Source organism: Protopterus annectens, chromosome 5.part1 (assembly GCF_019279795.1).
Source record: "Protopterus annectens isolate FY-2018-M chromosome 5.part1, PAN1.0, whole genome shotgun sequence".
Lineage (NCBI taxonomy): Eukaryota > Metazoa > Chordata > Ceratodontiformes > Protopteridae > Protopterus > Protopterus annectens.
In genome coordinates this window covers 449,709,271-449,736,680 of record NC_056736.1, presented here as the reverse complement: position 1 = coordinate 449,736,680, position 27,410 = coordinate 449,709,271, and the positions used below count along the sequence as shown (strand labels likewise).

At 44.6% G+C, this 27,410-nt stretch overlaps 1 protein-coding gene across 1 annotated transcript in view; it reads right to left on the bottom strand.

Moving 5' to 3' along the window:
• Positions 1-27,410, bottom strand: part of POU2F1 (POU class 2 homeobox 1) — a 1,264,626-nt gene that overhangs the window by 955,417 nt on the left and 281,799 nt on the right. Inside the window, exon 6 of the mRNA XM_044073100.1 lies at positions 17,447-17,585. Within this exon, the coding sequence (XP_043929035.1) occupies positions 17,447-17,585 (139 nt within the window). The remainder of the gene's footprint in view (positions 1-17,446; positions 17,586-27,410) is intronic.

The following is a 27,410-nucleotide window of genomic DNA, read 5'->3' as shown; positions in this document are numbered from 1 at the left end:
GTGAGCTCTGCCCCTGCCACGTCTAGATCTACCCCTAGATTGAGAATCAGAAGAAGGGTAGGTCCACCCCTTAGTAGGCCAATTTCTACTAAACTTTGGAGGTTGCACCTGCAAAAAATCCTTAACAGTCTGCATAGACTTAGCCTTGTCTTCCATTTTCTTCAAAACCGACTCCACAGGGGGACCAAACAAAGCTTCAGACTGTAAGGGGGCATCCAGAATTCTAGTTTTAACATGCTCGGACAAATTCTGATCCTTAAGCCAGGCGTGCCTGCGAAGAACTGAACCAGTGGCAGCCACCCTAGAAGAGGCCTGCACAGCATCAAAACCACACTGCAAAGAATGCTTACCCACCTGTTCAGAGACATGTACTAAATCCTGCAATTCTTTACACTCTATGCCCTCTGCCAAAGCATCCACTTTAGATTTTAGCTGAGAAAGGAGGAAATTCTGATACTTCAACATATGAAACTGGCAATTTAAAGCCCTCATTGCTCAAGTAGAAGAGGTATACACCTTCTTACCCCATCTATCCAAAGCTCTAGCTTCCTTATCCAGAGGAACCGGATTCTTTACAACAGAGGCTCTAACACCCTTAGGCCCCTGACTAATAGTTTCTGGGTCCGCCCTAGGACTCTTATACAGATATTTATGAGCCTCAGGCACCCTGTAATATCTGTCCGGTTTAACTGGTGCAGGAGGCAAAGAATCTGGATTAAGGGAAGCCTCCGAGAAAACATCTTGAACAACATCCAAAACAGGAGGTATAGCCAAGGGTCTATGCTGTGGTAAAAACAAGAATTCCCTAAGCCTCTTCCTTGAATCAGAGAAATCCTGTCCTTCCCACTTAAAATGCTCCCTCATGGAATGCAGAGTTTCTGAAAATGAAAAATCCTCTGGAGGAGAAGCAGAAGGAGTGGAATCCTCTGCATCAGAATCCGAATAAGGAGGAAAATCTAGAATATCTTCAGCAGAAGACTCTGAGACATCAGAGGCCTGATCCAAACTTTCCAACTCTGGCTCCACCCTGGGCCTCATCAGGAGGGGGCATAGAACCTCTAATTAAAGTTATCAAATCTTCTGCCATTTTAAGCATGTGCTTTTTAGGCACAGACCCAGAAGTACCTGGAGGGACACCAGAAGAAGGCAAAACAGACCTGCCCTTAGAAGAAGCCTTAGTAATAGAAGCAGAAGGCCTAACCACCTTAGGCATAGAAGGGAGAACAGTAACTTGAGAAGCCCCTTCAGCCTGACCTGACTCCTGGGAGGCCACATCCTGCAAAATTAAAGTTTCCCCCTGAGACTCAACAGAAACTTCAGCCGGATCCCCCTGCTCCACTGTAGCTTCTGCAGGACCGGCGTCCGAAACGGACGAATCAACCTGTCTAGGTTTCAAGGATTTGTCTTTGCGCTTCTTCGTGGAAGCGGACGGAGGATCCGACGGCATATTATAATTACACCGCTTACCAAAGACTAACCTAGCACAATCTAACCTTCTTTTTATAGTGCGCTTATTAAACCTAGCACAAAACCGACACCCGACTACGCCGTGGTCCGTCCCAAACAAGGAATGCAAAGAGAGTGATAATCCCTATGCGGTATCTGTTTCCCACAAGAAATACAATTATTCACTTTTTCTGACATCCGGAATTAACTGAGGCAAGAAAAACAAAAATATTCCCAACGGGTACTTAGCCCAACTTGGTTTCGGTCTGAAACTCAGAATTCGAAAATTTCAGAACGCCGAACGGCACTCGCAACGCTGCTTCTGCATCGGACCATGCGGCAAAAAAGACTGAGGATATGACGTCGGTCATGCGCTTTTATACCCTGACGCTCTGATGTCAGTTCTGAGCGCCATGACCGACGTCAGCCTAATACTTTGGTATTCGGGCCGACCGAGGACAGCGGACTACCCACAAGTAAGGACTGCAGCAATGTGAGATGAAGAACATCTTCCCCAAAAGAAATATCCTCAGGAGGAGAGGCCGAGGGGATGGAGTCCTCTGCATCTGAGTCCTCATAGGTCTGGAAGGGCTCTTCCTGGCTTTCGGAGTGAACAGAGTCCTCAGAATCTTCATCTGAAGGGAGAGGGTCAGAGGGTTCAACCCTGGGCCTCTTATCAGGGGGAGGCTGGGATCCTCTCTCAGGATGGGCCTGGGAACCTCTGATCATGGAAATTAAGTCTGCAGCCATAGTCATGATTTGTGTTTCAGGAGTAGGCTGAGGTAAGGCTTTAGCAGTAAAGTGCTTGGACTTGCTGGCTGCCGTAGCACGTGTGTAGTCCTTGATAGACATGGACATGGGAGGCCTAGCAGCTCCACGTGCAGGAGTGACCTTATCAACAGCAATGGTCTCGGGCATTTCCTCGGTTTCAGTATCCGGAGGAAAATCAATAACTGGCGTCGGTGTGGTCTCTGGTATCGGAGGTATCAGTAATGCGGTGTCTTCGGTTCGGAGCGGTGAAATAACCACCTCAGAGGGAACCGGAGCACTTGCGGTTGGTTTTGGCGTGGTGTCGGTGGAAGACGCGGGCCGAGGATGTCGGTCCCGGTCTTTTCGTTTCTTAGGAGTCTGCGATGTCGGTAGTTCCGACGGCATTGTATAATCGAATTTTTCGCCGAAAAAGTCTTCAGCGAACTCCGCCCGGTGCCTGAGAGTGCGCTTATTGAAGCGAGCACAGGCGGCACAGGCCGAGACGTCGTGGTCTGGGCCAAGGCAAGGAAGGCAGTAAGAGGGGAAATCCTTATGAGGTATTTGTTTACCACAAGACAAACAATTATTTACTTTTTCAGTAATTTCTGACATCGGCTGAGGCAAGAAAAGGTCCCCAACGGGGTACTTAGCTTTTTTGATGACTTCGGTTTCGAAGAATACAGGAGCTGACCGACCGGCACTTGCGAACTGCTTCTGCTTCGGGCACCGCGCGGCAAGAAAGACTGAAGATGGCGTCGGCTGATGCTTATGTACTCCAGCCGCTCTGATGTCGGACAGAAATGCGACATCAGCCGAAGTCGGACCCAGACTTTGGAATCCGGCCGACCGAGGGCTGCCTGAGGCAGGACAACCCATATGTTATGACTGCAGTTGCATTCTTGAAGGACATCAGGACTGCAACGGTGAATACACTCGAACATCTACATTTATGGTAAGTGTATACAACTGTACTATGTTCTGCGTGTTTCACTGTTGCAGTCATCAATTGTGGGAAGACTGCCAAAGCTGAGGAAGTGGGTGGAGGCATGCTATATAGGTTATGTGGATGCTAGCATTCCCTGCACGATTGCAGATGCAAATGTTGCCCTGGCTTTGGAGAATGTAGCCAGCTGGTAGTGCTTAAAGTGTGGATAGATGTCCATGTAAGCAGCCTCCAGGATATCCTTGGTAGGAACACCTCTCGGAGGTCATGGAAGTAGAGGCCGCTCTGATGGGTTTAGGAGGACTCTTTCCATGGAAAGCATAGCAGAAATGTATGCTATGAGAGATCCATTTGGAAATGGTCTGCTTTGTAATGGGTTTCCCCTCTGCCCCAGGGGTGAAACAAAACCAGCAGCTGGTCAGTTTTTGACTGATTTGGTCCTGACAAGGTAAAATCTCAGCTGTGTACGTCCAGGGTATGCAGAATTTTTCTCCTTTATTGGTAGGTTTTGGGAAGAAAGTAGGAAGGTGAATGGTCTGGTTGAGGCTTACCTCAGAGACCACCTTAGGCATAAAGGAGGGGTTGGTTCTCAGACAGACCATGTCAGTGTGGAAAATGATTAAGGGCTTAGTGGCCATGAGGGTCTGGAGCTCAGATACCTTCCTGGCAGAAGTGATGGCTACCAAGAAAGCAGTTTTCCAAGAGAGGTACTTGAGATCTGCCGAGGATGCTGGTTCAAAAGGGGGTAGAGTCAACTTTTCCAAAACAAAGTTTAGATCCCAAGCTGGTGTAGGTGGTCTAATGTGAGCTACACCTCTGAGGAACTGTTTTAAGAGATGCTGAGAGAACAAGGGCTGCTCCGCCTGGACACAGGCTGAAATAGCTGAAGCATGAGCTTTGATAAAGGAGTAACAACCCCTTTTCTAGAAGCTCTGCCAGGAAGTCCAGAACCAGGGGTAAAGTGGCATTGGTGCTGTCTGTGCCTCTGCTGCTGCACCAGTAGGTGAACCTTTTCCATTTTGCTGAACAAGATTTTCTGGTGCTGGGTCTATGGGCCTCCTTAATAAATGTCTAACGCTTGTTTGCTGAGGGCTGAAGTGTTACCTGACTGAGGAATCAACCATGCGATTAACTGAGTGTGGCCAGGCCTGGGTGCAATAGCATCCCTCTCTGTGTGAGGTCTGTGAGGGGGGGGTAAAGGGATGGGAGAGTGCATGCTCAAACTGAGAAGCATGGGGTACCACAGTGCTGCCTCGGCCAATCTGGAGCAATTAGGATAGCCCTTGGCCCTTCCTCTCTGATCTAGAGCAGCACCCTGGGCATCAGAGGTAGTGGGGGGAAGCGTACACAAACAGGCTACCCCAGTAGAAGGAGAGGGTGTCCACCCCACCAAGCTTCTGGGTGAAACTCTCGAGCTAAATTGGTTAGCTGGCAGTTCTGGTGTCTTGTAAAAAGGTCTGTCTGGTTTCCCCAGATTTGACTGATCTTTAAGGAGGTCTCCCTGTGCTACTGCCACTTGTGGAGATCCAGGAGTTGTCTGCTTAATTGGTCTGCCAGGGTGTTTTATTTCCCTGGAAGGTATTGTGCTATCAGATGCAGTGCCAGGTTTGAGGGTGACTGCCAGATTTTCATAACTAAGTGACATGGGGTAAGAATGGGTGCCCCTTTGCTTGTTGATGTACCACGACAGTTGTGCTTGTCTTGATTAAAAGGACTCCTGGTGACAGATGTTCTTGGAAGGTTAGGATTGCTCTGTGTACTGCTAGCATTTCTTTCAGGTTGATATGGAGATTCTGAACATACTGCTCTCAAAAGGCCCAAGTTCGCAGTGTTCCTTTGCGAGCTCCCCAGGCAATGTCTGAGGCATCTGTGTTTATGGTTTTGGTCATGTGGCTGAAAGAAAGCGAAGGCCTTTGCTCAGGTTGCAAGCCTCGGCCCACCATAGGAACTTCTTCCCCAGACAAGGAATCAGAGGGAGTTGGTGTTCCAGTAACTGGGAGTGCTGGAACCAGAGGTTCCTTAGGTACCACTGCAATTTTCTCATGTGCAGCCTGGCAAGTGGTACCAGCAGCAGGCCATGTATCCCAGGGCTTGCAGGATTTTTCTGGCAGTGAGGTTGGTTTCGAGCGCCAGCTGGGTGAAGTAAGACTGTAGGAAGGCCTGCTTCTGTGGGGGAGAAAGGCCATTCATGCTGAGGTGTCTAAAAGGTTGCCTAGGAAGGTAATCCTTCATGTGAGCTGTAGATTGGACTTCTACAGATTGATGGTGAATCCCAGAGAGGTTTGTACGGTCTGCACAAAGAAATGGTCCTGCAGGTGGTTTTCCTTGGTTTCTGCTTGTATGAGGCAGTTGAGAGAGGGATAAATGTATATGCCCTTCTGTCTGCAAAATGCAATGACTGCAGCCAGGCACTTGGTAAAGATGCCAAAGGGCATAGCAGAGAACTGAAAGTGTTGGGACCCTGCTCTGAACCTTAGGTAACTCCTGCAGGACTGTGATAGAAATATGCAGGTAGGCACTCTTCAGATCTAAGGTCATTAACCAGGCTTGTGGCAGGAGCATAGGTAGTAGTTTTTGTAGAGTAAGCATCTTGAATTTTGGAACCAGGAGGGATAGATTCAGGGTGGAGAGGTCTAGGATAGGGTGCCAGGTGCCCTCTTTTCTGGGAACCAGAAACAATCTTGAATAAAATCCTTCCGGTCTGTTCTTTTGGTACAGGTTCTACAGCACCCTAGGCATAAAGCTTTCTGATCTGATGAATAGCTTCTGTCCTCTGATTTGCAGGGACATCTGGGCAACCTGACCATTTTGTCAGGAACAGAATCTGTACCCGCTGGTAATAGCTCTGAGGTGATGACCGGACAGTTTTTTTTAGGAAGAGGGAAAGTCTTCCTCCTATCCTGTTTGGTGACATGAGGGGCAGAGTCCTTGGAGAAGGACATTAGTTTAGAACTCCCTTGCCTAGGAGCAGCAGTGGACCACTGCCCAGGTCTTTGTTGGCTATGGGACTGATGTCTAGGGGTTCTATCTCTGCGTCCCTTTCTCTGGACTGGTTTTGTCTGAGAGGGGAAAGGACCAGTGTTTAGTGGGGAAGTTTCTGCTGAACCTGGGAAGTCGCACCTGTAAGACGTCTTTAACAGTTTGCATGGACTCGGCTTTGTCCTCCATTTTCTTAATGACCTCTTCTGCTTTAGGGCCAAACAAATAGTCTTTATCTAAGGGGTCGTCTAACAGCTTGGAGTTTACCTGATCAGGCAAAGGCTGCTCCTTAACCAGGCATGCCTTTTGATTACAGAGCATGTGATTGTAACCCTGGTAGAAGCTCCTAAGGCATCAAAACCACAATGCAAGGAGAGTTTGGCTACCTGAGAGCTAGACTGTATGAGGTCTGCTAATTCTCTGGTAGTACTATTGTCAGGAACGGAAGATGTCTGTTTAATCAGTTTGAGGACATTCTGCCGAAATTTCAGCATATGAAATTGACAAATTAAGGCTCTTGCAACTAAAGTAGCTGAAGTGTATACCTTTTTTCCCATTCTGTCTAAAGCTCTGCTCAGTCAGCTGGTATTTTTAGAGCTTGCCCTAGCTCCCTTAGGGCCTTGAGTAATGATGTCAGGATCTGCAGTAGGGTGTTTGAAAAGATATCTGTGGGTGCCTTGCACCCTGCAATATCGGTGAGGTTTCCTGGATGCTGGGGGGGGGGGGGGGGATCTGGTGAAAGGGCAGATTCTAGGAAAACATCCTCCACTACATCCAGGATAGGCAGAATGCCCAGAGGTTTACGCTGGGGCAGGTCAAGGAACACACTCAGTCTCTTAGACTGAGGGTAATCCTGGGCCTCCCACTGAAAGTGTTCTTGGTGGAATTTTAAGGTTTCCCCAAAAGAAAGGTCCTCAGGGGGAAGGCAGATAGAATGGGGTCATCAGCATCAGAGTCCTCAAATGCTGCAAAGGGCTGGTCTTCCATGTCTGACTCCGCAAGGACAGATTCTTCTGATTCCTTGTCAGCGAGGACCTCAGGGAAGGTGTCCCTTTTTCTTTTGGCTGAAGTGGGAGGGTGGGGCTGGCTTCCCCTAATACTCAAGTCTTCTGCCATTCTGAGCAGTTGCTGTGACTGAGGGGCAGGCTGGCTAGGTGTATGTCAGTGGCTGGGTCTTTGGGGAGGGACATTTTGGTGGTAGTCAGACTTGGGCCTGGAAGGGTCAGTAGTCTAACACAGTGAGTTTAACTGGTGGCGTTGTCGTTGATCTGATCCTGGCTTTGGCAATCGGAGGTGTCTCAGTGGAAACTGGTGCCCGAAAAGCTGCTCCAGAAATTACCCTGTGAGAATGAGGTGACATACCAGCAGGGGGAGGAGGATCTGGCAGCGTACCAGACTCTGAACGGGTCTCAGCAGAGGTCTTCCGACGGTTCCTCAGCTGGCATCAGGGGCTGCGAAGGCGCCTCACTAAATTCAGCTATAGCACTTAGTTGAAAAATACCAGACTGTTGACCCGAGTCATCAGAGGGCCTATCTTTATCCTTGTCTTTCTTTTTTCTAGGTAAGACAGCAGCCGGTTGAGAGAACACCACCATATCACGTTGAGGAAAAGACTCACAAATGCCTAGCTAATATTTCAGCTTCTCTTATAGTTCTAGAATTAAACAGGGCACAGAACCGACACCTGGGGACGTCACTGTCTGGGCCTAAACAAGTGACAGAGAATGGAAGTCTTGGTGTGGGATCTGTTTTCCACAACTAAAACTATTATTGACTTTCTCTGACATCAGTCGAAATCAAAAAAATGTTCCCCAATGGGGTACTTCGCTTTAGACTGTTTTCCTCACTCTGGCAACAGCCGACCGATGCACTTGCAAAACTGCTTCTTCTTCGGGCTGCACGGTAAAAAAGACTGATGTAATGGCGTTGGCTGTCGCGCTTTATAGCCCTGACGTCAACCACAGTCTCTGAACAGCCGATTCAGGAGGGAAATCCTTTACTCTGGCATTCAGGCCGGCCGAGCGCTACCCAGCAGGGATAACCCACAAGTGATGACTGCAACAGTGAAACATGAAGAACGTCTGCTGTTGGATAGCTAACTACCAGGCCTGAAGGGCTAGCCTGCAAAGATAAGACCTTGTGCCCTGCTTGTTGATGTACCCACATGACTCACGTATTGTCGATACATGCCTTTAAAGGGCCTGTAGACCAAAGAGAGTGGAAGGCCTGGACAGCAAGGCAAGTGCCTGCCTCTCTCAAGTTGATGTGATCCAGTAGTTGAGGGGACCAGAGACCCCGAATCCTCAGACCACTGGAAGCAGACCCCCATCCTGCTCTGAAGAGTCTGTAAACAGCTCCTCAGACAGGGAGGGGGGTCTGGAAAGGGACATCTGGGTTGAGAGACATGCCAAGTCCATCAATGAAGCTTGAGACAAGGGAGTAAGGGAACTGGAAACTACAGAGGGTGGCAGTGCTGAAGTCACACTGATGAAAGGTCATCACTGGACCTTCCTCAAATGAAGCTTGGCAAAAGGGAACAAAATGATGACTGGGGCCATGAATCCCAGAGCCCTCAGAAATTCTCTGGCAGGCATGAAAGACAGAAGCAGCAAAGAATGGAAGTAGCTTGTTACAGGAAGAACCTTGAGATCAGGCAGAGAAGCCAGTAATGAAACAGTTTGAATCCTGTAACCCAGAAAAATGTGATCCTGAGACTGAGAAGACAAGACTTCTGGAGACTGATGGTGAAACCCAGACTGTGCAAAAGAAGTCTGACAAAGTGTAGGTCTTCCAAGAACATGAAAGGGAATGCAGTCTGAAGCAGGTCATCCAAACAGGGAAATATTTGTACTTCATGAAGCCTGCAGAAAGCTATGACTTAAGCCAGGCACTTGGTGAATACCAGAGAGTGCAAAAAGACCAAAGGGTACGGCACAGAAGTGAAAATGAGAGCAAGAAACACAGAAACAAACAAAAAAAATCTTGAAACAGGATGAATGGGAATAGGAAGAAAGACATCTGTCAGATCCAGAGAAGCCAAAAAGGTCTGATGTAGCAAATGTGGACAACAGTGTCTGGAGGGAAAGCAAAGAAAAGGTCTAGAACAGGCCTCCGGTACCCCTCCGTTCTGAGGACCAGAAATATCCTGGAATAAAATTCTGCATCCCTTTGGACCTCTGGAATGGGCTGAATGGTTCCTTGATCCAGTGACCTCAAAATACAATGTAAAAGAATAGGAACCCCAACAGGGTACTTACCTGAAAGAGGCTCGGCATAACCAGCACAGCAAACAATGTTAAGATCAATGCACAACTACGGCATTCAGACTGGTGGCAAAGATGTTCTTAATTTGCAGCAGCCATACGTCACCCTTATACCCTATGCTGATATGAGGAGCATTACCTCTTGCATATGATGCTGTAAGAGGTATACTGGTCTGACTTAAGGATATCCTTGGCAAGAGATCACACTGGTTATAAATACTGCAACAGTGATATGAAAAGACATCAGGAAGTACTTCCTCAGACAGAGGTGATATTCAAGAGAGAAGAGCAAACGATCCCTGACAAAGAAGCTGGGTCTTCCAGTGATGAAAAGATTGCTCCTGGAAAAATACTGCAGGAGGGCATGACATTTTCTGAACTTGAGAAGGTATAGGAGAAAAAGTACAGTTGTGTACCTACCATAAATGTAGATGTTTGAGTGTACTCACTGTTGCAGTCATTGGGTTATCCTGGTGGCAGGGTACCCGCAGTCGGCCTGAATTCCAAAGTCCTGGTCGCCTCTGGTTGCTGTCGCCTCTTCCCTGACGTCAGTGCGCCAGCGGTATAAAAGATGCAGCCAACGCCATTTTCTTCAGTTTTTCTTGTCCCAGATGTCAGGTGCCCACAAAAGGGTAGGCTAAAAATTTGTAAATAAAAATGCATGCACTAACAAACATTACCTTCCTCTACAAGCAAATATACCACATAGGTTGTATAGAATAGAGAACAGATAATTCCCAGCAATGAAAGGGGGATGGTGGGAGGGTAACCTGGACTGCAACAGTGAATACACTTGAAAATCTACATTTATGGTAGGTAAACAACTGTATTATGTTCATCGTGTTTCACTGTTGCAGTCATTACACTTGGGTTGAATCCCAAAGCTGAGGTTGGGCGGCTGGGTCTAAATAGAATTAGGAGTGGCTATGAGGCCCTGCAGAACTGCAGTGGCAAAGCCTGCTCTGGATTTAGAGTAAAGAGGTAAGTGATAGTGCTTGGCAAAAGTGTGCACTGAACTCAAAGTTGCAGCCTCCAAAATTTCCTCGGTTGGTACTCCTCTGAGAAAGGCTGCTGATGTGGCTGCTGCCCTGGTAGAATGTGGCCTAATATTCTTAGGCACTGATTTGCCACGTTGTGCATAGCAGAAACGAATGCAGACTCCTATCCATTTTGAAATAGTCTGCTTTGAAATAGCCTTTCCTTGTGATCCTGCAGCGTATGCCACAAAAAGTTGCTCAGTTTTCCTGAAAGCTTTTGTTTTATCCAAGTAGAAGCGTAGCTGTGTATGTCCAAAGAGTGCAGAAGTCTCTCCCCTTTATTCTGGGGATTTGGATAAAAGGTTGGTAAATGAATGGTTTGGTTAAGAGCCACACTGGATACTACCTTTGGCATAAATGCTGGGTTTGTCCTTAGAGAAACCCTGTCCGTATGAAAAATGATAAAAGGTTCCACTGCCATTAATGCCTGTAACTCAGACTCTTCTTGCTGAAGTTATTGCTAGGAGCAGAGCAGTTTTCAAGGATAAGAATTTTATCTCAGCTGTATTGGCTGGCTCAAAAGGAGGTAGTGTGAGCTTTTCCCAGACAAAGTTGAGGTCCCATGTTGGTATAGGTGCTCTCATTGGGGGTCTTATGTTTTTTGCCCTTCTGAGGTACTCTCTTAGCAGTGGATGAGAGAAAATAGGAAGTTCCGTTATTGTAATGAGCTGAAATGGCAGAGGCATGGATCTTAATTGATGAGAAGGATAGGCCTTTGTCCAGCATCTCAGTTAGGTATTGTAAAATCTGAGGAATATTTGGAACAAGCGGTTAAAGTCCTTGTGCCTGGTTCCAAGCACAGAATCTCTTCCATTTTTCTGCATAAGATTTCCTGGTGGTGGGCCTCCTGGCTTCCAAAATGACATCCATAACAGCTTTAGAGAGAGGTGTGTTCTGAGTGGCTATATTATTCACCATACAGCCAGGTTTAAGGTTTTGAGTTGGCTGTGCAGGATCTGATTATTTTGTTGGGTCAGCAGATGAGGAATTTGAGGTAAAGTCCAGGCTGGCCCTTGAGACAAGCTCTTTAGGATTGGGTATCAATGCTGGCATGGCCAGTCTGGGGCAATCAGAATCATTTTTGGCTTCTCATGTCTGACTTTTAGGAGTACCTTGGAGAGTAGAGGCAGTGGTGGATAGGCATAAACTGTTAGGGTTTTCCAGCTGAATGACTGAGCATCCACCTTCCATGCTTGAGAGAGAGAGCATCCACCTTCCATGCTTGAGAGTGATAAGTCCTTGTGCAGAATCTCTGTAGCTGGCAGTTGTGAGGGGAGGCAAACAGATCTATGTCTGGGCATCCCCATTTTTATGTTATCATGTTGAAGACTTGTGGATCTAGTTGCCACTCGTGAGGGTCCATGAGGTTTCTGCTTAGTTCGTCTGCCAGAGTATTTTTCTTTCCTGGCAGGAATTGTGCCTGCAGATGTACTTGATAGGCCAACGCTGTGTTCCTCAAAGTCATGGCTTGCCTGCAGAGGGGGTAGGAATGTGTGCCCCCTTGTTTATGTACCACATGACTGTAGTATTGTCCGTCTTTAGTAATAGTTGTCCTGGATGATTGATATGAAGATTCATTTGGTCCGTGGGTCACATGCCCTGTATACTTTCTCCCGCCATGTGTGCTCCCCAGGCACAATCCGATGCATCGGTTGTTAGTGTCTGCCTGGCTTTGGGTAAAGTGAAAGGCCGTCCCTTGTTGGGGTGACAGGCCAGTGTCCACCATCGAAACTCTTGTTGCAGGCAGGGAATGAGAGTAATTATTGTTTCCAGGCTGTGGCAACGTTGAGTCCAAACACTTTTTAAATACCATTGTAGCTTCATCATATGCAGTCATGCATATGGAATTAGCAGGATGCCATGAAGCCCAAAGCCTGCAGAATTTTTCTTGCAGGTAGCTGGGTCTTTGTTGCCATCATTTGAAAGTAATGAGTCAGCTGCCTTTGTCTGGCATGAGATAAGCCATCTGGGCAGTTGTATTTAAGCTTGCACCCAGGAATATTATCTCTTGAGAGGGCACTAGTTTTGATTTCTTTTTGTTTACTGTGTTCCCTAGGAAAATTAGTAATCTTTTTACAAACGCCAGATGCTTTACTAGAATGTCCTTGCTCTCTGCTTGAATAAGGCAGTCGTCCAAGTAGGGATATATTTGGATTCTTTTTTGTCTGCAAAATGCAATTACTGGTGCCTGGCATTTTGTGAAGACCCTGGGCGCAGTAGATAAGCCAAAGGGCAGTGCAGAGAATTGGTAATGCATTGAGCCAGCTATGAATCTGAGGAATCTTCTGCAAGATTGTCTGATTGGGATATGCAGGTATGCCTCTGAGGTCCAAAGTAACTAGCCAAGCCTTCTTGCCCAGCATGGGTAGAAATTGCTGCAGTGTCAACATTTTGAATTTTGGAACGTCCAGGTAGGTATTTAGAGTAGACAGGTCCAGTACTGGTCTCCAAGCTTTGTCCTTTCGGGGTACCAAGAAAAGTCTTCAGTAAAATCTTTGTCCCTGCTCTTGCTGTGGTACTTTTTGAATAGCCCTCATGTCCATGAGAGCAGAAATTTGTTTTTGTGCCTTTGCCCATTGATTGTGCGGCAGGTCTGGCATACCTTTTGGCCTTGGTAGGGTGTGAAAGTGGAACCTGTAACCTTGGGAAACAATATTCAGTACCCATTTGTCTTGGGTAATTTTGTGCCAATTTTGTGAGAAAAGTTCAAGTTTTCCCCCTAAGGGTGCCTCCAAAAGGTAAGTGCTTGACATTGGTAGAGGGAAGTCATTGGGACAGTTTTCTATAGGGTTGTGATTTGTCTTCAGCCTTTGGGGGAAGAAGCACCCCATTGCTTAGGTCTGTATGTGCCCTGCGACTGAGATCTGCCTCTTGGGCATCTGTATCTGCCTCTTTGTGGCCTGTCTGACACTGGAAAGGACCAATTGTTTGAAGGCCAGTTCCTGCTAAATATAGGTGGCTGAACCTGTAAGAAATCCTTTACAGTCTGCATTGATTTTGCTTTATCCTCCATTTTCTTTAACACCTCTTCTGCCTCAACACCAAAGTATCATGATGTAATGGAGCATCCAACAGTTTTGCTTTAACATGATCAGGTAAACTTTGTTCCTTTAACCAAGCGTGCCTTCGAATGACAGAACCTGTAACTGCGGCTCTGCAAGAAGCCTCTAATGAATCAAAACCACATTGCAAAGTATGCTTTCCCACTTGTTCAGCTGCATGCAATAAATCCTGCATTTCCTTATTTTCAGGACATTCTGAGCTTGTAAGCATTTTCTGTTTGAGCAAAGACATTAGATTTTATTTAAGCATGTGAAACTGACAGTTTAAAGCCCTTACAGCTAAAGTAGCAGAGGTGTAGACTTTTTTCTCACATCTGTCCAGTGCTCTAGAATCCCTATCAGAGGGAACAGGATTTTTTGCAGTGGAAGCTTTGACCCCTTTGGGACCCTGAGAAATTGTTTCTGGGTAAGCAGCAGGGTTTTTATACAGATATTTATGTGATTCTGGGACCCTGTAGTACCCATCTGGCTTAACTGGTGCAGGGGGTAAAGAATCAGAAGACAAACTGGATTCAGAAAAAACATCAACAACAATATCTAGTACAGGGGGGGAATAGCTAGGGGCCTGTGCTGAGGCAGTAAAAGAAAATCTCTGAGCCTTTTCTTGGATTCAGAATCCTGGCTCTCCCAATGGAAATGCTCCCTCATGGTGTGCAGGGTTTCCCCAAGAGTAATCCTCAGGAGGAGAGGCTGAAGGGATAGATTCTTCAGCATCAGAATCCTCATAGGGAGGAAGAGAATATCTCTGTACTGAAGAGGAATCAGAGGAAATAGAAACCTGGTCAGAGGAATCATAGTCAGTGTCTTGCCTAGGCCTTTTATCAGGAGGGGGATGGGAACCCCTGATCAGAGTAATTGGGTCCTCGGCCATTTTAAGCATCTGTTTCTTTGGCATGGGTGACTGTCCAGGTGAATGCTGTACTTTCTTTGTCTTTATAGGTGTTTTAGACTTTGTCTTGGCTGTTAAAGTAGTCCTGATAGTAAGTTGTGTAGGTCTGAAAACACCCTCAGAAGCAGAGGCCTGCTCAGCGACTCCGGACCCATCTGAGGGAATAGTCTCCGTAGGCCAAATACCTTGAGTTTCCAGAGGCCTAGTTGTCTCAACGTGGGAGTCCGAAGCGGCTTATGGCTCTGAGGTAGCAGGTTGTCAGGGGCTGCGAAAGCACCTCACTGAGAACCGGTGACTGGCCTAGAAGAGGCTTCGTCGGTTTTGGACCTCGGATGCCTGTCCTTTTCTTCGTCCTTGCGCTTTTTATGAATTCCGGTTGGTTGTTCAGACGGCATTATATAATTAAACCTTCGGCCAAAGTAATGTAAAGCAAAATAGAACCAACGCTTAATAGTGCATTGGTTGAATGTAGCGCAAAACTGACAACTAGCAACGTCGTGGTCTAGGAAAGGAATACAGTAAGAGTGAAAAGCCTTATGAGTTATTTGCTTCCCACAAGAAATACAATTGTTAACTTTAACTGACATCGGTCTGGAGCAAGAAAAAGTTTCGCCAATGGGGTACTTAGCTTTATTAAAGACTTCGGTTCTGAAATTCAATTTCAAAAATCTCAGGAGTCGGCTGACCGGCACTTGCCAACTGCTTTTGCTTCGGGCACCGCACGGCAAGAAAGACTGAAGAAAATGGCATCGGCTGCATCTTTTATACCCCTGGCGCACTGACGTCAAGGAAGAGGCGACAGCAACCAACGCTGGACCAGGACTTTGGAATTCAGGCCGACTGCGGGTAGCCTATCAGCAGGACAACCCAAGTGTAATGACTGCAACAGTGAAACACGAACATCTGAGAATCCTTACTTAGAGGAGGAGCTGATGATGCCAAAATCCAAGACAGTAGAACACAAATGGTCCTCACACAAGTAAAAGGTGTAAACAACTTTTTCGGAAGTAATCAGTTAAAAGAGTAAGGTAAGGGAACATGAAAAGGAATGATCAGAACAAGTAAAAGCAAATTTGTGTAGGAGAGTTGAACTAACTGAAATTCATAGCTCTGTCTTGTGTGGAAAACAGAAATAGTGTCATATAGTCTTCTACAGTACAATACTAGGAGAAAAGAATAGTTGTGAAAGAACTTACCATAACCTTAGATGTCTTTCTCTATGTTGCAGCATTCACAACTGTAGGGAGGCTGCTGCCTGCAGCACTGGACATCCGGCCAGTATATCAAAGTCTTACGAGCATGGGAACATGCTATGTTGCTTGCCAGGGCCATAAACTGACGTCTGCTATAAAAATGACATCTGCACATACCCTCTTCAGAACTTTTCTGCTGCAGTGATCTATGAACTCAGATTGCCAGCTCTGGGAATCAGTCTGTTCATTTGTTTTGGCTGTCCAATACAGATAAGTACCCCTTTGGGATTTTTTATTACCTTCTTATTGCTTTTCAAGTGTACATGTCAGCTAGGAATGAGAAATATGCTTGTGGAAGACAAATTCCACATAAGTACATGCATAAGTGCTTAATCCGTTTAGGTGAAGGGCACGACCATACGCCTTGCGGTATTTGCAAGTCCTTTACCTAAAATGCTTTGCAGCCATCGGACTGCCTTAAAGCTTTCTAGTTTCTAGCTTTAGGCATGGAGGGTGAGGTAGGTACCACCAATGAGCCGCCTCAGAAGAAGGCAAAGAAAATTAGGCTGGAGTGCCATGCTGCAACCTCGGGTCCAGTGAGACTCGAAGCAGATGTTAGCCCAGGGTCTCACTGAACAACCATTTCACAGCTCGAACCGGGAACCATGAAGGAAGCCAGTTCGATGGAAACGCAGAGTACATCCTCTAAGGTTGATCAGCCATCAGACCTTGATGGCGAGGGGGAACCATGGCTCGGGGCATCGGAGGGACCTACTCTAGCCTTTCAATCCTCTCAGCTGTTGGCTTCTAAGTCAATACATTCTTCTACTCCTCTAAAGAGGATACAGAAATTAGGGAACAGAGAAGCTGAACCAGCTCGTGGATAAGTTTTTCCCTAAAGTCTTTTCAGGGCCTTCCAGGCAGCAACCTCCCTACAGTTATGAATACTGCAACATGAGAATAGAAGGGCATACTGCAGAAACTGATAATGCTAATAGAGATAAAAACACACCAGCTGTTTAAAAGCAGAATGAAAACACAACTGTCACATGTGACATCTTAGGAAATTTGGTAATAAAGTGGGTCTTTGAGAGCTCACATTCAAGTCACTGAAAGACAGACTGATTTTTGCGGCTGGCTCACGTAAAATAGAAATTACGGCAGTCAAGGTCTGGACATCAACATGCTGAAGGATTGTCTGAGCAAATCAGGCAGAATTTATACAAATATGGATTGATTCTTCTAAACCTGTTAGTGAAACCCTCATAAGCCTTTTAAAAGTACATACAGTGTAAGGATAACTAGTAGTCACTCAGAATTGAAAGCAAACGGCATTGAGTTTAGCCTCAGAAGATTTTCACCTTCCTTAAAGGAAACTGCTTTATTAAAGTTACTTTTCAAAACAACCACAAGTTGACAATGCCATCCACATTAATTGCTGCTTTAATGAGTAAACCCAAATCGATCCACTTCCACTCTTTATGATAGTTTATTTAGGACTACTCAATCAAACAAGTCGTGGTCTCATTACAACAATGGTTTCAGGAGATCAAACACTGTTTAAACACTTGCAGTCTTATCTTTGATAATGAAAGTGCTAGTTTCAATCAATGCCACACTGGAACTGCACTGCAAAAACCTTTTGCAGTGTCAGGTGGTAGGGAGGGTATTAAAGTTCTACATTTGACCAGAGTTATTTTAACTTAATGGCCACGATGTATAAATGAATAAAGCTAAAACCTGAACAACCAAGATTCAGTCTTTGAAAGCCTCCATCAACAATCACGAACATCAATCCTGCAATGTTTTTCTTCAGATATTTAAGGTCATCTCTATTCCATGTGTGTTTCCATTCCCATGTGCGATTAAAGGCAAGTGACTTACCCTGCTGCCCCTGTGGTGTCTGTGAGATGATGAACTGGGCAGGTTGCAGACTGGTTGCGATTGGGTGTCCTGGCTGCACCAATACAAACTGTTGCAGGTTCAAATTTTGCTGATGGAGATGCTGAAGCTGCTGAAGGTCCTAAATCAAAAAGCAAACAAGTAAAAGTGCTTTCAGAGAGCACCTTGTAAATTGGCATTTAAAATCAGATTTTTTCCAGTTCAAAACACCAACAATAGAGGGTGAAGGTGGGTCTTTTCCAAATACTTACGACATGCATTTCCTTATGGAACAAGTAGCATCAAGAACATCATTCTGCTACATACGACTTAAAATGTTTAAATAAATTATTTTAACTATATGTACTTCAAATCATTCACATAAATACAGAAACTCGCCAAATCTTTACCTATGTTCTTGTTACTTGTAAGTCAAACTTCCAATATCAGGACTATAATGCATTTTACAGCCTCCACTTGTCATTATGCATAAAAGGGTGATACACGCAGGCAAAAAGTGTTAGAAAACGAAAACAGTAATTATGTACTTTCCATAATGCTGGATTCTTTAATTCACGTCTGTCTGATATGACCTATAGGTCCTCAAGCCACTTGTTAAATTAGATCCAGCAAAACTAGTGCTCCAGTTTTGGAGTTCCTTTACAAATTATTTTCCCATTATGCCCTAGTGTGTGGGAATTACCTCAAAATAACCTTGATGCCAAAAGAAAATGGATCCAAGGCAGAGTATGGCGGACAATGGAAATATCCTTCAGGTCTTACATGGTGACACTTTAGAAAGGGGGTTGTCATACTGGATGGACATGAGGGGATTCAGTGTTACACTAAATACATAACATCCAATTCATTTTGTCCATCAAATCCGACTTGTGGGTCAGAATCCCTAGCTACACAAAATACCAGAGTGCCATCATGACATGAGACGCTTGAATACCGTGGCTCCAAAGGAAGCCCTAGCTCCTGATACAGTGTCCAGTTTGAAGTGCTTAACAAGAGTATGCAATGTAGACCATGTAAGCTGCCACATAAATCCTGTCAGTCGAGGAATTTCTAAAGAAGCCTGAAGTGTCAACAGATGTGGTGGAATCAGACACTGGTTTGCGTGGTAAGGGGAGACTGAATTGCGTACACATAAGAAATGCAAACCGAAAGGAGCCTGGAAAGGGTGACTTTAGATACCTGAAATCCCAGTTCAACTGCAAGAAACACTAAAAAGCTGTGAATCCTTCCTGAAGGATTTGGTTCTATGAAGGCAAAATCTCAGTTGCCTATGTTTGTCCCAAACGTGAAGGATATATTCAACTTTGCTTTCATGATTTGAAAAAGCCATAAAGTGAATTAGCTGGTTTGTATTTGCCTCGGAAATCACTGTCAGCAGAAAGGAAAGATTGGTATGGAAGGAAACAGATGAATGACCAAATAAGGTTCTGCAGAAGAGAGAGCCTGAAGTTTGGAAACTCTTGTAGAAATGACAGCTACCAGAAACATGTCTTCTAGGAATGAAATTTCAACTGTCCTGTAGATGTCAGTTTAAATGGTGAAACTGTCAAGGCCTCCAGCACAAAACTTAGGTACCATGGAAGAACTAGTTCTCTAGTTGGGGCCGGAAAGATCCCATTGAGGAAGGCCTTGTAAAGTTTGAGAAGCCAGCAAACAGGCTTCCTGACCAACATGAAAATTAGAAATGGCTGCTACACAAATTTTTATAGTAAAGAAGCTGGAACCTGCACTAAACACAGTAGTTAAGAAATGCAAACTATCTGGTATGGGAGTGGAAAAGGGGTCAATATCTTGGGCAGACACCAAGACAACAAAATGTTTCCACTTGCCATAACTTTGTGTGCATTCCTTCTCAGACACACAGAATCCTAACTACTCCAGATAAGAAAGGTTATTAGCCATCACTGGAAGTGGAGAAATCAAGCATTTAGTCCGAGTCTGTGAAGGTCCAGATGAAACATCCCAGATGGGTGAAAAAGATCCTGCCTTGGATCCAAAATTCACGAGGTGGGTTCCTGATACGAGGCCCAAAAAGGAGAAACTTACTTTGGGCAAGACGGGAGAAATTAAAATAAGACGCTTTACATTTGATCACTTCCTATAAAGATGTAGGAATCGGGGGTAGGAGGAGGAGGATAAGCATACAGTAGTCTTGGAGGACACTACTTGCCCATAGTGAATCCCGGTGACTGTCCCTCAGGAAGGATCATGCCAATCACACTTGCCGTAACTGTAGATGTTTGAGCAGTTCAATGTTGTAGTTCTGATTCTGGGATCTTCGTGTTATGCAGAAACCTGCAATTAGCCTGGCTTCTAAAATATTTGCATCACTTCTAGCCAGATGTCTGACAAATGTCTTAATGTCAGGGTACAAGAAGGGCATCAGTCACAGCTCCATCCTTAGGTCTTTCTAAACAGTAAACAAGCAGCATGATGCCAGAGGACAGCATGACCTCCCCAATTGTCAAAATGTAACTGGAAAGGAGGCAGAGGGGAGATGGAAACAAGACAACAATCTGCAAAGAACTTCTGTAGCCCATACACCCAGCAACGAGGGAGACATGCAGTCAACAGACGGAATGGATGGTGGGTGGGACTATGTACTGCAACACTGACCCACTTGCACTAAGGGAAATAATTCCAGCAATAACAGAAATGATTGCCAGACTGACAATAATGCTGGAAATTTTCATAGGGGCCAGAATGTCTGGCACAATACGTACCAGAAGCAAGCACAATCCAACAGATATCCACCAAAGAACAAAACGTAGGAGGAGGAGAAGCCTTGGAGAATCAGCATCAGTTGTATAAAATCCTACAAAATCAAATAGGTGACTTTAAAGTGTATAATTTTTCATCTAACAATTGACAATGTTTTGATAGACTTATTTGCCAAGGGAAGTACATTTGTTCCAACAATATATCTTAATGTAGCACGGGCCTAATGACATTAAATGTTTTGTGTGTAAAGGCAACCTTAAGCTTATGTTCAACAATGACACTCTGCAGTTGGAAACAAAATTTAGAATAGCGAGTGCTTTTAACCCACCACTACATCCAGTACTCACTTTGAGGGTGTTTGTGAGTTAAATATTTGTTCACTTACACAGGATAGGGGGCACAGTAAACCACAGTACAACATGAGTAAGGAAGAGAAGGAGGCCTTGGCTATGATACATTCTTGTAAGGTCAGGTGTATGAAACCCGACAAGGAAGGGGGTTTGGTCATCATGGACAGCTGGGATTACGAGAAAAGGATACATAGTGTGTCAGACAGCACAATATACCAACATGCATCCTTGAATGAAGTAAACATTGCCTCTAATAGAATCAGAGGATATATTGGGAATTGTTTATAGACAGTAGAATTGACACACAGGGTCAACAATTTTATGACAATTCTCAGCCCAACGACAACTTTATTATTTGGTATCCCGAAAATTCCATGACTTATGGTTGTGCCAAAGTCATCGACCACATACTCAAAATATGTTGACAGAATTCCATGCATTTGTAAGGACCCATGGTCCTTCTTGAAACAAATTAACAACTTAGGTTTCGAGGAAACGTATGGGTTCTTGACAGTCGACGTGAAGGACCTGTACACCTCAATTCCACAACAAACCGGTATTGAGTGAGTAATGTTTCTAAAACAGTGGGGAAGCAACTGATACAGAAATCTCATTAATAGGCGAATTATTGGACATCATTTTGTTTAACTACCTAATGTTTGGAAAAGAATATTACCTCCAAAAGCTAGGTGTCGCCATGGGGTAACCCTGTGGCGGCAGTTTCGCCGACTTGGTTATGGCGAAATGCGAAAATGATTACATCCAAACAAATGTGGACATTAAACAACATTCACTTATTGTAGATTTTTGGATATCTTCATCATAGTCAGAGGTAACAATGCTGCAGCCCACGACCTTGTGTCATACAACAGTACAACTGAGTTTTTGAAATTCACATATCAATACAATAATGTTGCATCGTATCTGTATGTACTGCTCAGAAAGGACAGACAGAAAAAAGGTTATAAAGCCACCTTATTTAGAAAGGAGACATTCTAACTCCTTTCAGCATTTTTCCAGTAGTCACCCCTTTCACCAAAAACGTACAGTGGTCAAAGGTCAGTTGGTAAGGGCAGCCAAGATGGTCACAGAGATTTCTGATTTTAGGGTTGAACGTCAACTTTTGAAAAGTTTATTCACAAGTAGGGGATATCCAAACAACTTACTCAACGACCTCATACACAAAGTCACCTATAAAAGAGACACAGGATTATACCAACCGTTACAGTTACCAGGTAATTCTCCTGAGGTACAGAATAACATGGAGGTTAGGGAATCAGCTGTACCTACTACAACAAATAAAACTAACTTTCACTTGAGACTGGTCACCACATTTCATGTGAAACACCCAGTTTTTTTGAGTATAGTAAAGAAGAACTGGGGTTAATAAACAATCCATCACCTGGTGAAATTTTAGGTCCGCACCCTAGAGTTGTTTTCCGTAAAGGACCAAATTTGAAAAGCTTATTGGAAAACAAAGTGAGAGAAGGGTTGAGAAATGTAGGTATGTTTAGGTGTGGCATGTGCTCACAGTGTAAAATGGTTGATAAAACAAACAATTTTACTGTAAGGAACATCAGATAAGGTCAACTATAGGTTTGACATTCTCGGATGATCATTTATTTGCCTAGATGCAAGGTTTGTCCAGTTTACTACATTGGCAAAACTGAATGCAAGTTCAAGGAACGCATTTATGAACACCAGTATGCCATAGGCAAAAGTAAACTGGACAATGCACTAGCCAAACATGTAAATGAACACAGCACACATTTTGGATATATGATCATTGACCAAATACCCCAGGACCCAAGAGGGGGTCCTTGTACATTACTTTTAAAAGCAAGGGAGTTATACTGGCAGATTTTGACGAATGCATATAATTTTCCAGGATTGAATGAAACATGTACGATTTCGAGTTTTTTAAAACTTTGCACAGATGACTGGAGTATTAACCACATATGAGTTGTGACCAAGTGCTGGGAGTGATAAGGTCATCACTTAACTGGTACATACTTCAAGTTAAAGTTGTTCTTGGTCGTTTTATTGCAAATAGCATGTTTCCTTATTGTAACACAGACTACTTGTTTCCACTTAGAATGAGAATGTTACTGTATTTTCCTCGTATTGTTTCCATTTTTTCTTCTTCTTCTGTGTCCTTGATAGTAATCGTTGCCCAAAGGGAACGTACTAGTCATTGTATAATACAATAAGTGGGGTGGGTAGGATGTATTCTTCATTGTTGAAAGAAGCAATGGCACTAAAGTGTAAAATAGGACTGATGTCTAAGTGTAAAACATGCATAAATTCTTAACTGGATTTCATTGGGTGGGTTGGGACGACATGACAATGCATTCATCTATTTAAAATGTTTTAAGATAGCTTTTACTTGCATCTGAAGTCTTTGTATTCAATAAGACGAAAAGTGCTTCATGTTTATCGTGTATTTTTTTAGTTTAGTTTTTGGACTTTTGAGAAGTTTATTTTCCTCTATGTTCTACACAGTCAGTGTTTCAATACAGATTCTTAGCAGTACTCCCAAAGCTAAAAAAATTGGGTGGTGGATCACTTGTATGACCTTCGGAGATAAGATGCTGGAGGATAGCAGAAGCAAAACCTCCTCTAGTCTGAAGGGCTTTGTCCAGATTAGATTAGTGTTTTGTGAAGGAGCAGTGGTACTCAACACCACATGTCTGGTGCAGTGGCCTTTAATATATCAGGTAAATCCTTCCCATGGTGTGAGCAACAGAATTTAATGCAGTTAGCTATCCATTTTGGGATGGTCTGTTTGGAAATAGCAAATCCTCTGCTCTATTAGGGCTTTTTTTGTCCTGTCAAAATAGTAACCTGATCTGCCCGTGTACAGCCAGGGAATAAAGGACTTGCTCTGTCCTGTTCTGTGGATATGGGTAAAAGACTGGGAAGTGGACAGGACAAGCCTGGTTTAAAGTTCTGATATCATTTTAGGCATAATGGGTGGGTTTGCTCTGAGGTTGGCCTAAGCCCTGTGGAAGACAGTGAAAGGTTCTATACATGAGGGCTTATAGCTCAGAAACTCTCCTAACTGAAGTTTGGTCAGCCAGGAGAGCATCTTTAGAAAGGCAATGGCAGCAGGTTCAAAGGGAGAAAGTTCTTCTAAGACATAATTTCTTCTGAGTGGTTGATAGGTTGGTACAGGCTATCGGCCCTAGGGCCTATACAGGCCTAGCCATAATTCCCTGGCTATTTCTTCCCAGAATATTTACTTCCCTGGTCCCCTGTCTAGCAGGGCGACTGACGTGATCCCCGGGGTGAATTTCCCATCTCCCATCCAATCAACTTTCCTTAAGAGGGCCAAAGAGGCGCTCAGCTTGATATGTATAGACAGTCTATTCCAGAGTACGGGGAGTGCCTGGGTCAGGAACCTATCCCTCCAGCATGTTTTGTTCATTGTGATGACAACGTTTAGATTCCAGGAGCATGGGTCTCTGAGGGATTGGGATTTCTTGAAGTGTAGCATGTCCAACAGCTCTAGGTTTGACATGACCTTGTATGTTAAGCAGAGATCTCAGAGTAAACAATAGCCGACAAAGTAAAGGTGGAGTTTTTCAGTTTTTGTCAGCATAGGGCATCTTCTTTAGGCCTGTGATTCTTTTAGTGAGGTATGCCTGTGGCCTTTCCAGTTGTTGCAGATGTCTTGTGAGGTACATACCAAACGGGGCATTGCACTCTATTAATGGGTCTATAATGAGGGATGAGGTGTGCCACATAGCCACAACAGTCAGGAAATCCTATGTGATTATCAAATGTGATACCACTGTCCACCTGTGTCCCCAAGTCCCTTATTACACTTTCAGTGTTAAGTGTACTGCCACTTATGTGGTAATTCATGGGTACATGTTTTCTCCCAAAGGGGATAACTATACATTTCTTGGCATTGGGCTGCAGTCCATGGCTCTGGTACCATGCATCTGTTTCTGTAAGGCACTTTTGTAGAATATCCACATCATTTGGGGATTCAATAATGGCTCTCAATTTGCAGTCATCTGCAAACTTTGTCAGCTATAGTCCCTTAGTGTTGGCCTGTACGTGAGAGAAGTAGATGTTAAATAAGAGCGGTCCCATGACTGAACCCTGAGGTACTCCACTTGTCACTTGTCTGGAGCTGGATTTGGAGTCGGCTACTTTTACAGAGTGGGTTCGGTCAGTAAGCCAGTTGGCAAGCCATCGAGTGACGTAGGGATTAATGCCCAGCTTAGCAAGTGTATCTACGATTCCAGAGTGGGGGAGGGTATGGAAGGCTTTGGCGAGATCCAGATAGGTTGTGTGGACCGCCTTACCCTCAGTGAACTACCCCTTTTAGAAACACTTTCACATGGAGGTGTGAGAAAATAGGCAGAGCATTGCTCAGACAAGCTGAAATTGCCAATGACATGTACCTTAATGCTGGAATAGGAAAGGTCTAATGTAAAGAGGCTTGAAAGGTATTGCAAGACTGAGCTGCTGTCTGCTTCAGTGGGAAGAGTGTCACTGCTGTGACACCAGCTGGAAAATCTTTCCAATTTTGCCAAGTATAATTTCCTGGTATTGGGTGTTCTTGCTTCCCCTTTGAATGGAGTGCACCTCCTTGAGTTATACAGTATTGTGTGCCAAATCCATCTTCCAGGTGGTGACTGAAGGCGAAACCCTTGACCTGGATGAGATCCATATACTTTGGTACAGTGCAGAATCTACCCTTAGTGTGTCAGGAGGAGGGAGAACCAGTGCTGCCTCAGCCAGAAAGCAGTCACTAGGATCATGCTGGGTTTTTGTCTCCACTGATTTATGTTAGTACTGTGGGAATCGGGCAAGGGTTGTAACGCATACAGGAACCAGTTTGTCTATGCGAAGCAGAATGCATCTATCTTCCAAGGTCCTGACTGTTGTGTTCTGTAGCAGAATTTCTGTAGTTGCTTGTTGTGGAGAGGTGCAAACATGTCTGACAGGATCCCCCAGCAGCATAGTCAAATCCACCACCTCTTTTTTCAACATCCATCAGTTGGTGTGGAAAAGATCCCCACTTAGAGAATCTGCTAGGGTATATTTCTAGCCTGGAATACAGGGTGCTAAAAATGATAAACTTATCTCTTGAGCCAGCATCCATTTTTTTCTGGCAAGGCTGCACAGGGAGTAGGACAAAGTGCCCCCTTGTTTATGTACCACATCAATGAGGTGGTGTCTGTCCAGTTATGCACCAACCTTAGGCTTTGTTGAAAGGCTTTTATGGTCAGGTAAACTGCTAGTAACACTTTCCTCTACATGTAACATCCTTTGTTGTGGGGACCAAATGTCCTGTACCTACAAGGTATCCACGTGGGCTCCCCAAGCTGTGTCTGAGCTGTCCGTAGTAACACTCTTGTCTGCTTCTGGCAGAGTTAAATGTGCTCCCAGGTACCTTTGTATGGTGTTATTCCACCACAGCAGTTATTGCTACAGGCATGGAAGAAGGGGCAGCAGGGTTTCCATGGTTGCAAGTGCTGTTCTCTCACATTTTCTTTAAAAATCATTGGTTTCCTCATGTGGAACTTTTAAAATGAAATCAAGAGGATCCATGATGCCATGTAGCCCAGTGTCTTCAGCAATTCTCTATCAGCAATACGCTGCTTTGGAAGAACACCGGTCATGTAGCCTGTCAAGAACACAATCTGGTTGAGAAGGAATGCTTTCTGTTGAAAAGTCTATGACAACTCCCAGGAACAGGATCCTTACTTGGACATTATGAGGGTTTTGAAAATTTAGGGTGAGGATCCACCTTCTGAAAACAGTTTACAGTGATCTGAGAGATGTCCAGGGTCTCTGAAGTGGATCTTCCCTGAATGAGTATGTCATCTAAGCAGGGAATAAATATACACACCTAAAGTTCTGCATTGTGCCATCAGGGAAGATGCCCCAATTGGAAAAGCACAGAGCCGGAAGTGGGATCACTGTTCCTACAAATCGTAAGTTCTTTCCATGACCGTCTGTTATGGGGACATAGAGGTAAGCATCCTTTAGGTCTCCAGTGATCATGGAGGCATCTTGGAAGATCACAGACAGCAACTTCTGCAATATATGCATTTTGAAATGTTGAGGAACTTGTTTAGCTTTGAGAAGTCCAAAATGGGTCTCCAAGTGCCAGCTTCTTAGGACTAGAAAATGCTTGAGTAAAAGCCTTTTCCTTCTTGTTCTGGGGAAAAGTTGAACGGTTCCTTACTAGATTATATCCCAGAAGATAGATGGGCAAGAGACATTCTTGCTCTATTGGTGGTTTTCGAATGCACAAGGAGGGAGGAATTTCTTTGACTTGAACACAGAACCTCTTCTCGACAATATTGAGGACCCACTGATCCCTGGTGACGGACATCCACAGGTTTAAGCAAGGACATTCGTCCTGCTGGAGGTTTGGAAGGGAAAGAAATGGCAGAATAGAACAGTCACTGAAAGGGATGGGAGGACACCAATCTCTATCTGCATCGACAATGCCCCTCAATCACGCAATCCAGATCTCCTTCAGACTTCATTCTGATCCTTCAGGTTACACAGAAGGTCACACACAGAGGAAACAAATAATTCCCTCTCCAATAAAGTCCTGTTCAATGACCTTTATAGTAACTTATCAGAAATAATGATCAGCTCAGAGAACAGTGGCAGCATAGCTGAAGAGTACGTTCGAATCCACACAGAGAAAGACTTAGCCCTGGGAATGTTTGGAGAAGAGGACGGCTCTGAATCTTCTTTTCTGAAGTGTGATTTTTTTGGTTCATTGAGGATGTTCCTTTTTGGGGTTCTCTGCAACACGATCTGGGGGTAATTGGCCCTTTAAATGATTAATTTCTTTACAACTTGTCAATAAGAAGCAAATCTTAAACAACTACTATTAC